General features: G+C 50.8%; 1 protein-coding gene across 2 annotated transcripts; it reads left to right on the top strand.

The window, feature by feature from the left end:
- Positions 1-483: 483 nt before the first annotated feature.
- CTSB (cathepsin B) lies at positions 484-13,692 on the top strand. Of its 2 annotated transcripts, none has more exons than XM_074536499.1 (10): positions 484-636; positions 6,849-7,000; positions 8,185-8,270; positions 8,640-8,754; positions 9,345-9,463; positions 10,068-10,153; positions 10,767-10,913; positions 11,900-12,016; positions 13,072-13,200; positions 13,457-13,692. In XM_074536499.1, the coding sequence occupies exons 2-10, from the start codon at positions 6,875-6,877 to the stop codon at positions 13,552-13,554; spliced, it is 1,023 nt and encodes a 340-aa protein (XP_074392600.1). In that variant the 5' UTR covers positions 484-636; positions 6,849-6,874; the 3' UTR covers positions 13,555-13,692. The 2 variants fall into 2 exon arrangements, with proteins under 2 accessions (XP_074392600.1, XP_005495471.2); XM_005495414.4 differs by lacking the exon at positions 484-636 and adding an exon at positions 3,471-3,640.
- The last annotated feature ends 332 nt before the right edge of the window (positions 13,693-14,024 follow it).

The following is a 14,024-nucleotide window of genomic DNA, read 5'->3' as shown; positions in this document are numbered from 1 at the left end:
GGGGAGGAAAGAGAGGAGCAGCGATGGAGCCGGGATCAGGGCTAGATGGAGGGATGGATGGAAGCAAGGATGGATGGCTGGAAGCAGGGAGGGATGGAGGGAAGCAGGGATGAATGGATGGAAGCAGGGAGGGAGGGAAGCAGGGATGAATGGATGGAAGCAGGGAGGGATGGCGGGAAGCAGGGATGAATGGATGGAAGCAGGGAGGGATGGCTGGAAGCAGGGAGGGATGGATGGAAGGAGGGAAGGATGAATGGAATCAGGGATGGATGGAAGCAGGGAGGGAGGGATGGAAGCAGGGATGGAAGCAAGGAGGGATGAATGGAAGCAGAGAGGGTTGGATGGCTGGAAGCAGGGAGGGATGGAAGCAAGGAGGGATCAATGGAAGCAGGGACGGATGGAAACAGGTATGGATGGAAGCAAGCAGGGATGGATGGAAGCAGGCAGGGATGGATGGAAGCAGGAGGGAGGCGGGCTCTGGGGGCGGGCAGCCGGCAGGATGCTGTCACGCCGGGGGCGGGCGAACGGGGATGACTCAGCCTCCGGGAGCTGCCCCGGCCGCGATCACCGAGCGGGGCCGTGAGCGCTGGTGAGAGCCGGGGGAGCCGGGGGCGCGCACAAGGAGCGGCAGGAGCGGTAAGAGAGGGGATGCTCAGGGACAGGGGTTACAGAAAATGGAGCACATCCTTACAGGGCTCCGTGAGGGCCGCGGAACACCCGCAGGGACAGCAACAGCAGCGTCCCCCGCTTTTTCCAGCGGGATTTTGGGGGGATTTTTGTGCGGGATGCGCAATGCGGGGTGAGCGAGGGGGATGCGTTGCGGCGGAGGTTGTGGCAGGGAAAATGAGCGCTCGAAAGGCATCAAACCTTCAGGGAAGGTCACGGGAGGAGAGAGGAAACCTTGTTTTCATGGTAGAGACAGGAAAAACAGCGCAGCCCTGCTCGTCAGCTGACGCCGAGCTCGGTTTGGCACGCCGGGAACATCCCGTGATGCAAACCCAGTCTGGGTTTGGACAGGACCATGGCTTGGGAATGGCGATGGAAAAGCTGCCATGGGCTCCTCCGGCCTGGAATGAATCCCTCATCCCCTTGTCCCACTCCCAGGGATGCTCTGAGGACACGGTGATGTAGCAAAGATCGCTTCCTTCTGGCATTTCCCTCGAAATCTCCTATCTTGCCGTAGCACGGGGGCTTGTGCAAGACTCTGGTTTAGGGATTGGTTTGTAAGAATAACAGGAAAAAAAAAAAAAAAGGAAAAATCAGTGCAGCTTCATTTGGGAGAATCTTGTGCTTTCTGTGCATGGGATCTGCAGAGGTGAGTGCTGCACGTTGGCTCAGGAGGGAATTATTTTATCAGATACAGAACAGCCATGTCTAGTAGGGTTGAAATTAGATGACCTTTAGGATCTCTTCCAACCCAAACCTCTCTAGGATTCTGTTACCTGACCTGTGTTAGCGATCTGGCTTTGCTAGAAGGGAATGAACACGGGGAGCAGCACGTCATGTTGTTTTTATTTCTCGATGAAAATACAATTCCAGCTCTGGTAATGCAGAGAGAGCTGTAATGAATGCAGGTTTGGTGCTGCCGAGCTCACCTGGTGACTGCAGCAGGCTGAGCTGGATCTGGAGCTGCAGCTGAGCCTTTCTGGGCTGGCTTTGTTGTGGCTTGGGAGTCACAAGCCCTGGCAAAGCGAACAAAGGACAGAGCTGGGCCCGGGCTAAGGGCTGGTGCTGAGCAGGACACATGATTTGGGCTGTGCTGAGCAGGACACATGATTTGGGCTGTGCTGAGCATCCCTGGAGGGCTGGGATGTGTTGTAGAAGGGAGGGTGGGATAGTTTTTACCTTCCCAGAGCCTTGGAGAAGGTGTGGATGGCTCCTTGGAGAAGGAAGGTGTGGGTGCCTCCTTGGAAAAGGTGTGGATGGCTCCTTGGAGAAGGAAGGTGTGGGTGCTCCTTGGAGAAGGAAGGTGTGGATGGCTCCTTGGAGAAGGAAGGTGTGGATGGCTCCTTGGAGAAGGAAGGTGTGGATGGGTCCTTGGAGAGGGAAGGTGTGGATGGCTCAGTCTGTGCCTGCAGGGAGTTGGCCCAGACACTGCAGCAGGAGCTGGGAGATGCTTCAGGGCTGTGACTTATCTGTGGTCTGACCTGCCTGGGCTGAGTCATGTGAGCTGGGCTCCGAACAGCCGGTTTGGGGGTTGGGTTGGTGGTGCTTTTTTTCCTTGAATGAAGTTAAATGGGATTTGTGGGGTTTGTTTTGGGGTAGGAGAGCTTTGTGGTGCAAAGGTGAAGGGATTTGCTGCTGTGGGCACTGAATGTGTGTCAGCCTTGGCTGCTGGAGGGTGATGTGGGGTCCTGCTGAGGGCTAGGATATCAGGATCTCTGCTGGTCTGAGTGACTCTTAAGAGATGTACAAGTCTCTTTTTCCCAGCGTTGAAGGAGTCACGATTCTTCTGTTCTCATTCTCAAGGTTGTTTATTGTTTCTTATTTATAACATTCTTTCTCTGGCCTGCTGAGGTCTGTCTGGCAGGTCAGGTTGAGACACACTGCCTGCCTTTGTGTTATCTTTTATACTAAAAACTACATGTGCATTATTTACCATAACTTCCCAATACCTGTCATCTATGTTAGACAGGGAGTTTCTACCTTAAACCAATCCAAAAGTGCCAGCATCATCCAGAACATGGAGGCTGAGAAGAAGAAGAAGGACAGGGTACGCCCAAATTGCTCCATCTTGGGACCCCGAACCCCCATTCTAAAGCCCCAAAAATCTATTTTTCACCCCGTGACAAACTAACTGTTATTCTACTTAAACTCTGTTGACTTGTAATTCTTCATAGAAAGGTGGTAATTTGCTCCATGGGTCAAAATCAAAGGCACAGGTGTCTGTGCCAGGGTCTCTGAGCCCCCTGGGCAGGGGCTCGAGCCATCCAAGACAGCCAGATTCTGGATTCTGGCAGGCTGGGATATCAGGATTTGATTATCAAAGAGCTCTGTCCGGGAGAAAACAGTTGATACCATTAAAAAAGTAAAGGAATTTAAAAACATATATGATGATGATAATAATAATAGCAGATAATGACAACTTCATCCTTTCATTACAAAACAAAAAAGGTTAAATAACTTCTGTTTATTGCAATTGAAATTGTTAACATTAACATTAATAATAATAATAATAATAATAATAATAATAATAATAGCAGGTAATGACAACTTCATCCTTTCATTGCAAAACCAAAAAGGTTAAAAAACTTCTTTTTTATTGCAATTGGAATTGTTGACATTTTTAATGATGATGATGATGATGATGATGATGATGATGATGTAGTATCAGTTTAGGGGAGCTGCCCTGGCTGCCTGATCTGCTCAGGAAGGATGGAGATGGCTCTGGGCTGGTGTCTCCTCCTCCTCTGCGGCAGCACAGAGGGCTGTGGGTGGATGCTGCAGCACCAGCACAGCCACAGCCCTGGGGCTGCTCTCCTCCCTCGCAGGCTGCAGCTGCTCTGAGCAGCTCCTGCAGAGCCTTCGGCCTCGCTGCCTCCTCCTCGCTGGGACACTCAGCTGCCCCAAATTTCCTCTTTCTGAGCGACCAGCTGGCTGAATCCTGAGTGTCCTGTCCCACCCAGGGGCAGGTGTGCTGGTGGGTGTTTATTTCTTGTTTATTGCTTGCTCATCCTTCAAGAAATGGCACGAGCAGATGCTTTGGGGATCTCAAAGTATTCCCTGCTCTCAGGCCAGGGGAAGGTGGAGGGGGCTCTTTGTGAGCCCCAAACATCCTCCTGCCAGGTGGGGAATCCTTCAGGGTGAAGCTGACCCCTTATTACTGTTTCCAGGCTGGTGGGCTGGGAGCTGTGAGAGGCTCAACCTTAGCCAGGGTTGCCCTGAAGCTGAGGCATCTCTGGAGATGTTTGGGGTACAAAGGGAAATGATCTGCTGAGGTTCCTGGGGAAATTCCTCTGCTGTGCGTGAATTGGGGGGCAGATGTTGGGGTGCAGCAGCTGTGAAGCAATTTTGGTTTTTTGGGGCTGCTGCTGTGGGGTTTGAATGGCCCTGAGGTTTGAGTGTGAGGAGGAGATAGCGGTGCTGGGGGAAGCACAGTGTGATAACGCTGCCAGGGGAAGTTTTGCTGCTCAGATCAGCTGGGGCAGAGGGGGTGAGGGAGGAAAGCAGCAGCTTTTTGTGGCTGTAGGGTCTCTGGGGTTGTTGTGGTTGTGCTGCATGTGACCCACGGCCGGTGGGAATCCGTCCTGCCAGTCCCGTGCCTGTGCCCTATTTATAGCCCTGCTGTACACAGGATAAAGCCAGGGAGAAGGGGGGGTTAGAGAGGAACAAATCCCATGGGGGTGAAGATTTCCCCTTCCTTCTCCCTAACCCTAACCCTTCTCCAGACATCTGATCTTGGCTGTCAGCTCCCACCACTCTAAACTTCCCATTGGAGACCTCGTAGAATAATAGAAAGGTTTGGGGTGGAAGGGATGTTTAAAAAATTTAATTCCAACCTCTCTGCCATGGGCAGGGACATCGTTAACTATGTATTTTAACTGTATATCAGGTTGCTCAGAGCCCTGTCCAACCCTGACACTGAATGGTTTTGGGACGGGGCATCCCCCATCTCTTGGGTCAAGGTGTTCCCTCCCAGGGAACAATTCCTTCCCAATATCCATCCATCCCTGCCCTCTGGCAGTGGGCAGCCATTTTCTGTGTCCTGTCCCTCCATCCCTTGTCCCCAGTCCCTCTCTAGCTCTCCTGGAGCCCCTTTAGGCCCTGGAAGGGGCTCTGAGCTCTCTCTGGGTCCTTCTCTTCCCCAGGCTGGACACCCCTAGCTCTCTCATGGCCCACAGGGAGGCTCCATGCCCACAAGAGAGTTTTTTTGGTTTGTTTTGTTTTTTTTGCCTCAAGAGCCATCTGGCTTCCAGCTGTTTGCTTTGCTGGGTTTGCTGGCCCTGGGCCATGTCCATGGTGCAGATGCAAAGCAGCAGAGCTGAAACTCTGCCTCTTTCAGGGGAAACTGCTGGGATCTATTTTCATTTTGGTTTCGGGTTGCCTGGAGAGCATGGTCTGGTAACCCGAGGCTGGGAGATGTCCCGTCCCTGTCCCTCAAAAGCTGGGCTGAGCCGCCCATCAGTGCCCAGCAGGGTGGTTTTCAGCCTGTCAGCAGATTTACAAACATCCTGCTGCAAGAAAAAATGTGTAATCATGTGACTTCTGGCCTCAAAAACACCTCCTGCCTCTGCTATAGGAAAATACCGAGTTGACTGCAGGAAGTACAGAGGGTTGTGGGGTTTGATGTTTTTGTGTGTGTGCATTTTTTAAAATGATTTTTATGAGATTTTTCATTTAAAAGGTGCTTCAACTCAGGCTGGTTACCTGCAGGCTTTCTGTGGCCTGTTGTGGGCAAAGAGCACAGTTGTATTGTAAGTGTATATTTATTTTCCTGGGTGTAACCTCCTGTGCAAACAGGGGAGCACAGCCAGCGAGTCCCTTGCCTGCAGAAACCTTTAAGCAAGAAAATACCCATGAAACCCCTGAAAAATATGCATAAAACCCCTTCACAGAGTTGATATTTAGGAATGAGAGGACCCAAGTGCTGCTGAAACTCAGCTTTTTTTGTTGGGTGTCCTGCTGAAAGCACAAAGCAGGGGGAACAAAATAAATAAATGGTGGAAGGAGGAGTGGGAAAAGAGAAAAAAAGCCCTTTTATACAGCAAGCTGCAGCCTCCTGGGCTCACTGCTGTCAGAAAGTAGGACACTCCTGCTGGGTTTTCTTCTCTGTAAAGGCTAAACTTGGCTGGGAGTGGGTGGAAGCAGCCAGCAGGGAGGTGTGAGTGTGTGGCTCCATCCCCATGCCCTGCTCATCCAGCAGGAGCTGTGTGTCCGGTTTAAAGCCGGGCTTGCAAAGGTGATTACACCTTCAGCTGGCTGAGCTGAGCAGGAATTAAAGCTTGAATGTCTCTGCTGGGGAGGATCTGAGGGCTTGGAGTGGATGTGGGGCTGATGGGAGGGTTTGGGGGAGGAGGAGGAGGAGGGTGCCCTGGTGTGTTTGCAGAGATTAAGGAGCTCGTGTTGTGTCTGAGTCAGGCTTGAGGACGTGGAACAAGTGGCTGCTGGCGCTGGGGGTAAATTTGAAGTTGGGCAATTTGATGTGAATTAGGTTAAAGGGGAGGGCAGGGAAATCACAGAGCCTTGGGGTGTCTGTGGGCTGCATGGTGCTTGTGCTCCTGCATGGGAGGCTGTGCTCCTTTCTTTCCTGCTCTTCCTCTGTGTCTTTGACCCCCAAAATGGGGCTTTCCTCATTCCCTGCACCTTCCCAGTGGAAGGGGAGCAGAGGATAGGAGCAGCTCTGGTACATGCTGACCCCCCTGTAAATGGACAGGGGGTCACACCAGGGGCTCTGTGACACCCCCAGGGCATGGGGATGGCCAAAATGAGACTTTAAAAATGTAATTTGGAGTACTATCTTTAAAGGGAAGAGCAGGGCTTATATCAAATCCCATGCCTGAAGTTGGAGTGGAGATGGAGTGTCTCTTGTTCCTTCTCCTGCTCCTTATTCTCCATTGTTGTGGAAGTAAACACAGGTTTTAATACCCTCTAAATCCCTTGGATCTGCTTCAAAAGGTATTTTCCTGCTGCTGCTAATCCTGCAGTAGTCAACAAACAAGGTTGCCTTGTCTGATTTCTCCTGAGCTGCAGTGGGGTGTTCTTGCTCTGTTCCTGTGTCTCTCTCCTGACCTTTGGGGCAAATGGGGGTCTGCAGGGATCTGGTGCAGCCACACATTTTATCCTCCCATGTGTTGCTGCAGCTGAGCCCACCCTGGGGATGTCTCAACACTGCTCCAATGTGTCTGCAGGTGGGGTGTCCTGTTCAGCAGCCAAGATGTGGCTGCCCGTGTCCCTCCTGTGCGTCCTGGTGGCCTTCGCCAACGCTCGCAGCATTCCTTACTTCCCTCCCCTCTCTGATGACCTGGTCAACCACATAAACAAGCTCAACACCACCTGGAAGGTGAGTACTGGGCTGATTTGGTGGTTTTTTGGGGGGGAGGCATTGCTGGCAGTCTCTCTGTGGGATTCAGTGACTGGGCTTTGGGAGTGTCACCGTGGTGGTGACAGAGATCCAGCCTTGGTCCCAGCTGGCTTCTCCAGTGAGGTGATGCTGTCACAGGAACTATGGAGCCCCTCCTTGGAGCAGGGCAGGATGAATTTGTGGAACAGGAGCTGCTTTTCTTTGCTTTTTTTTCTTACCAAGGCTGAGATTGAAAGTGCTCAAGATGGTATTTTGTGTTCAGACTCAGATGTTTATTATTTCTTATCTATATCACAGTCTCACAAGCTGTGTGTTCTACAGTGTTTCACTAACTACAAAATGGCCCTGTATCTGTCTATAAGGTCTTTTAAGAAAAAATTACCTAATTAAGAAAAGACACTTAAATTATTTTCACTTTTAACTGAGTAACTAATCACTTTTGTCCCGCAATGAGGACTTTTCTGTCTAATTACAAAATACTACTCAAAGCCATGAAGAAAGTGAAGAAGGATTAGCCTCTGCCTTAAAACCTCTATCTTGCTTCACATCTATTATTATATTCTAAAACATTAAACTCTTAAGTTTTCCACCACGTGATATTACACACTTCTACTCAAACTACACACCCATAATCCCAGTTCTATCATTCAGTTTTGGAAGCTTTCTCCACAGCCTCAGGTCAAATGCAGTGTTCTCCTGTGGGTCAGATCTGTCAGCACAGAAAGTCTGAAATTCTCAGCATGCAAGGTTCCAACATCTCCTCCCCCTCTTGTCTGAACCATGAACACTGCTTTGACAGCTTTGTCAAACCTCTGTTGGACACAGTGAGAAGTAGAGGAGGAGATGGAATTATGTAAAAGGAGGAAACTGCAGGAGGCTGGAAACAAGCAGTGAATGTCCAGTTATTGGTGATCTGACCCTCCTTGACCAGTTTGCTGTGTCCAGAGCCTTGAACTGGACCTTACTGGTCCTGATGGGCTGATCCTGGGCTGAGCTTGGTGCTCTGTGTCTGTAGGTGCTTGGCTCTTGGCCCATGGGCTTTGCAGCAAGTGTCAGACTCTGGTTGGGGTTCAGGGAGCTCTGGAGCACCAAGCTGTGATCCCAGAGATGCTCTTGGTGGCTCTGGAGAGTCTTGTCCCAATTCTGTGTGTGTCTCTCCCCAGGCAGGGCACAACTTCCACAATGCTGACATGAGCTACGTGAAGAAGCTCTGTGGCACCTTCCTGGGTGGGCCCAAGCTCCCTGAGAGGTGAGTGCAGGGAGGAGAAGGGGAAGCTCCAGTAAAAGTTCTGTGCATCCTTCATGAGCATCTGGAGTGGGTGAGGGACTCTCCTGGCAGGGTGGACACTGTTCATGGGATTAAGCATGGAGCACAAATGAGGGGAAAATCCATCCTGTGTCCTGGCAGACCCTTGGCCAATTGTGCAGTTTGTTCTTGAAAATGAACACTCCAGGGGAGCTGCTGGCCTGCTCTGAGGACAGCATAAGTATTTGTGCTCCTTCAGTAAGCAAACAACACAAACATCCTCCAGGCCACCTTCAGGGGAGGCTGGAGAGTGCAGTGCACCCTGTCATGGTTCACTGGTGTTCCTGAGACAGTGTTTGCCTCTCCTCACAGGGTGGATTTTGCTGCGGACGTGGAGCTGCCCGATAACTTCGACTCGCGGACGCAGTGGCCCAACTGTCCCACCATCAGTGAGATCAGAGACCAGGGCTCCTGTGGCTCCTGCTGGGTGAGGACAGGGGGAGTTTAGTGTTGTCTTCATAAAATTTACTGGGCAAAATCTACACCTTGTATTTGCTGCTGAACCTCCTGCCATGGGAAGGGACAACTCCCACTGTCCCAAGTTGTTCCAAGCCTCATCAGCCTGACCTTGGACACTTCCAGGGATCCACGGGCAGCCACAGCTTCTCTGGGCAGCCTGGGCCAGGGCCTCCCCACCCTCACAGCCAGGAATTCCTTCCCAATATCCCATCTAACCCTGTTCTGTGGCAGTGGGAAGCCATTCCCTATGTCCTGTCCCTCCATCCCTTGTCCCAAGTCCCTCTCCAGCTCTCCTGGAACGGGCTCTGGGGTCTCCCTGGATCCTTCTCTTCTCCAGGTGAGCACCCCCAGCTCTCCTAGCCTGGCTCTAGAGCAGAGGGGCTCCAGCCCTTGGAACATCTTTGTTGCCCTTAGTGAGAGTACACTGAGATCCTGCAGTGTCTGAGCTCCTGGGTGCCTTCTCCCAGCCAGGTCATGCTTGCTGCTCTCATTTCCAGGAGGTTTCCTGGTTTCTCTCCCCTGGCTGAGCTCTAATGTGTGTTTTGGGGTTGCCCTCAGGCTTTTGGTGCCGTGGAAGCGATTTCAGACCGGATCTGTGTCCACACCAACGCCAAGGTCAGCGTGGAGGTCTCGGCTGAGGACCTGCTGTCATGCTGTGGCTTCGAGTGCGGCATGGGGTGAGCTGCTCCTGGTCCTTGTGCTCCTGGGAGGTGGTTGGGAGGAGCAGGGGCAGACCCTGGAGGTGCCTTTGTTACCTCCTTTAGGAGCACAGAGCTCCTCCAGAGCTTTGTGATGTGGATGAGGGAGTTAGGTATCACATAAATCACATAAGGTGATTCCAGGAGCTGGGGCACATCGTGCCCCCAGCACAGTGGGTGGTGATGGCTGCAAACACATAGTGATGCTCTCCAGCACGGAGCTGGCAGCTGCCAAAGCCCAAGGAAGGGTCTTTTATTAGTCCCAGATCCTTGGTTTTCAGGCACAAGCCTTTTGCCTGTGGCTTCCCAAGTTGTTGGGCACAGGGTAGGGAGTTGAGTCTCCAAGTCCTCCCTGCTGCTACCAGGTGAGGGACCTGGTAATGAGGCACTTTGGGATTTGGATGCTCTTACCTCCTTGCCTGAGGCCTTGGTGTCTCAAGGCAGATCCTGGGGAAGAAAAGAACAGACTAAAAAAAGGCTGAATATGCCCAAACCTTCCTTTGAGCCATTCCAGGCTGGCTCCATTCCCTTGCCTCTCCCAGAATGGGATGGCTGGGGCTGGAGCTGGTGCCTCTCCCTCCAGGTGCAATGGTGGTTACCCCTCTGGTGCTTGGAGGTACTGGACAGAGAGGGGCCTCGTGTCTGGGGGTCTCTACGATTCCCACGTGGGTAAGTCCTGGCAGATTCCCTTGGGCAAGCAGGGAGTAGCAGCTCTGCTTGCTTAAAGTGCATGGGTTTTGGGACCCTTCTCTCCTGGTCTGCATCCTTGTGGCTGCTCCCTCCTTCAGCTTGAGCATCTCTTCAGTCCCAGCTGGCTGCCGCTGCCCTCATGGCTCCTTCCTTTGGGACAAAGGTCCTTGAGCAGCACCCAGAGGCAGGAGGCCCATCTGGGAAGGGAGCCAGGAGCCCTCAACACACCCCCAAGGCTCCTGTTTTCATAGCAGGAATGAATCAGGCTGTGAATTTTGTATTGTTGCTGGTTTTGAACCAGTTCACTGCACTTTGAATGAGGTCAGGAGTCTTCCTGATGTGTTCCCCCTTCAAAAAATAACTTCCAGACTGAAACCCTCTGCCTCCCCCTGTCATGACCATCAGCTGGTTCATGTTTCCACTTTTTCCATCACCGTTTTGGAGAGGGAGGTGGTGGGAAACAACGTTGCTCAGGGAAGGAAGACCTGTACCCCATTAATTTGTGGGATTCTTGGGGCTTCTGGAGCCTTCTCCAGCGTGGCTGTTGGGATCTTTGGGGACAACCAGTTGATGTCACCTCTGTCCTGGACAGGCTGCCGGCCCTACTCCATCCCACCGTGCGAGCACCACGTCAATGGCAGCCGCCCCCCCTGCACTGGGGAAGGAGGAGGCACCCCCAGGTGCAGCAGGCACTGTGAGCCTGGCTACTCACCCTCATACAAGGAGGACAAGCACTATGGTAAGGGAGGTGGCTTCCAGAGCTGCTCCTTGTGGTACCTGGGAGAGGTGGGCAGGATTGAACCCGTTCCTTGTCACACACATGTTTTATGAAAAATTCTTTCCTTGGGATTTTTTTCTCCTGAGAAGCTGAGAGGCCTCAGGAACAAAATGTAAACATTGATTATCTCCTGCTGTGGAATGCAGCAGGTGGATCTGTGATTGGTCTCATGTGGTTGTTTGTAATTAATGGCCAATCACAGTCCAACTGTCCAGGCTGTTTCAGTCACAAACTGAGACATTCCTTGTTATCATTCCTTTTCTATTCTTATCCAGCCTTCTGATTAAATCCTTTCTTCTATTCTTTTAGTATAGCTTTAATATATATCATAAAATAATAGCTCAAGCCTTCTGAAACATGAAGTCAACACTCTCATCTCTTCCCTCATTCTAAGATGCCTGCAAACACCACCACAGTTCCTGGTGGGTTTTTCTCCTGTGCCCTGTCCCTGGTGGTCCTGGAGCAAAGCTGAGTGTGGCAGATGCACAGTTTGTGTTTGCTGAGGCTCAGCTGGGAAGGGGGAACTGGTGGGACTGGTTGGAGGCCTTGAGGTGCACGTGGATGGCTTGAGGAGCGTGGTGTCAAAGCCACCTCCAAGTCTCCTTGGTAGCCCTGCACATTTAGGATAATCCGGCTGTTTCTTGGGAGATTTGTCTTCACCTTGAGTGTTTTGGGTTTTGAAAAGGAGAATGTACAAGGGGAAAATGTCCCTTCCCACTAAAGTTGTCTGGAATAGGTCTTTGGGTACAGAATAGGACTCAGATTAAATAATTCCTTCTAGAAGAGGAGTGGCTGGAGCCCACTTTTCATGCTTGTGAATGTGTCAGTCCCTCTGGAGCTGCTGGGTTTGGATTTAACCTGAATTTAAGTGCAAGAGGCCTCCTGCAGGGTCACACTGAGCCATCCTGTGTGGCCCATCCTAATGGTGGGAATTCTTTTCCTTTTAGGCATCACATCCTATGGAGTCCCTCGCAGTGAGAAGGAAATCATGGCTGAGATCTACAAGAACGGCCCAGTGGAAGGAGCCTTCATTGTCTACGAGGATTTCCTGATGTACAAATCTGGTGAGCAGCACCACTGAGGCTGTGGGGGGAGAGCTTCAATCTAAGGTTCCTCGTCTGTGGCCCTGGTCTGTCTTCTCCAGTCTTGGAGATCTCAACCATACACCTGAGTATCTGCTGTGGCAAAGACATGGACAGATGCCACCTCCTGTGTCCATAGCAAGAGGAATCAGTTCTTAGGATGGGATCAGCCCTAATGGGAAGCACCCCAAATTCCAGCTGGCAGCAGCAGCTCAGATTTTAGGACCTCAAAACTCTTGTTGTGAACTTTGAGCCCCTTGGGGAATGTCTCTGGGTGTCCTGGTGCTGAGTATTGGTCACAGAATCGTGGAATGGTTTGGGTGGGAAGATAATGATTAAAAAATCATCTCATTCCAATCCCTGCCATGGGCAGGGACACCTTCCACTATCCCAGGCTGCTCCAAGCCCCATCCAGCCTGGCCTTGGACACTTGCAGGGATCCAGGGGCAGCCTCAGCTTCTCTGGGCAGCCTGTGCCAGGGCCTCAGCACCCTCATAGGGAAGAATTTCCTCCTAACACCCAACTTAAATCTCCCATCTTTTAGTTTAAAACCTTTCCCTTCTGTCCTGTTGCTGTCTCCTTGTGCAGAGTCTCCTTCCTCCAGACTCTGCACTAAGTTTCAGTTTCACATTTAACCAAAAACCAAAATTAATAATATGTAATAAAGTTATAAAATACAAATACAAATATAATTTTATAAAATATAGCATAAATACATTAATATAAATATACAATCTATTATATATTATATAATATAAATATATTATATAAATATACTATATATAGAGGCTATGAATATAATTTTATAAAATTATATTTATATTTTATAAAAATAAAATATAGTAGTATATTATAGATAATAAATTATATTGTTTATAATTTTATTACACATTTATATGTGTTATTAATCTCAGCCACTCTGGGGTTGGTGATACCAGGCTGTGAGCACTCTGTGGTGTGCCCTGTTGACATTTTGGGGTGTTTTTCCCAAACAGGCAGTGCCCTGTTGACATTTTGGGGTGTTTTTCCCCTTGCAGGGGTCTACCAGCACGTGTCTGGGGAGCAGGTGGGAGGCCACGCCATCCGAATCCTGGGCTGGGGTGTGGAGAACAACACTCCCTACTGGCTGGTGGCCAATTCCTGGAACACCGACTGGGGGGAGAACGGTGAGAGCCTCCAGGAATCTTCCCCGCCCCATTTCCCCACCCCATTCCCCTCCACCCGCAATCCCCACCCAATTTCCCTACCCCATTCCCTTCCACCAGCAATTCCCGCCCTATTTTCCTGCCCCATTCCCCTCCACCGGCAAATCCCACCCCATTTCCCCACCCCATTCCTCTCCACCTGCAATTCCCACCCCATTTCCCTGCCCCATTCCCCTGGGATGGATGGAGAGGATGATTTTTTTGTGTGTTCTCCCAGGTTTCTTCAAGATCCTTCGAGGAGAGGACCACTGTGGCATCGAGTCTGAAGTTGTGGCTGGCATCCCCAGGACGGAGCAGTACTGGAAGAGGATGTAACTCTGATCAAACCACAAATAATCCTGAGTCCCTGATGCTTTTAACTGATAGTGGGTTGGGTGCAGAGACCCCTCCCTTCTAAAAGAGACTCTAGTTCAGGTTACTTTATTAAAGCTTTTTATCTTTTCTTTTTTTTTTTTAATTTTTTTTTGTTCCTGTTTTTTGATGGTTTTTTTTCCTTTTTAAAATTTTTGGGTTTTTGTTTTTAAAATTGTACGTTGGGGCTGGAGGTGGAGCTGCTTTCTGCCAACCTCCTGCTTCTGGTGGGTCACAGCAGGACACTGGGGCACTCCCTGCTCAGAGGACTGCTGGAAAACCAAATTCCTCTTGGAATTTGGTTAGCCTGGACCCCTTCCAGCCCAATTTGCTACTGGGAGGGCAGAAAACAGCTTTGTGCTGGGATTAGGGACTTGGTGGGGCAGCAGAGGTGGATGCTGCAGGAAAGCCATGGCCAGGGGGGGATTTGTGCA

This window comes from Zonotrichia albicollis, chromosome 3 (assembly GCF_047830755.1).
Source record: "Zonotrichia albicollis isolate bZonAlb1 chromosome 3, bZonAlb1.hap1, whole genome shotgun sequence".
Lineage (NCBI taxonomy): Eukaryota > Metazoa > Chordata > Aves > Passeriformes > Passerellidae > Zonotrichia > Zonotrichia albicollis.
This window is presented reverse-complemented; position numbering and strand designations above follow the sequence as displayed.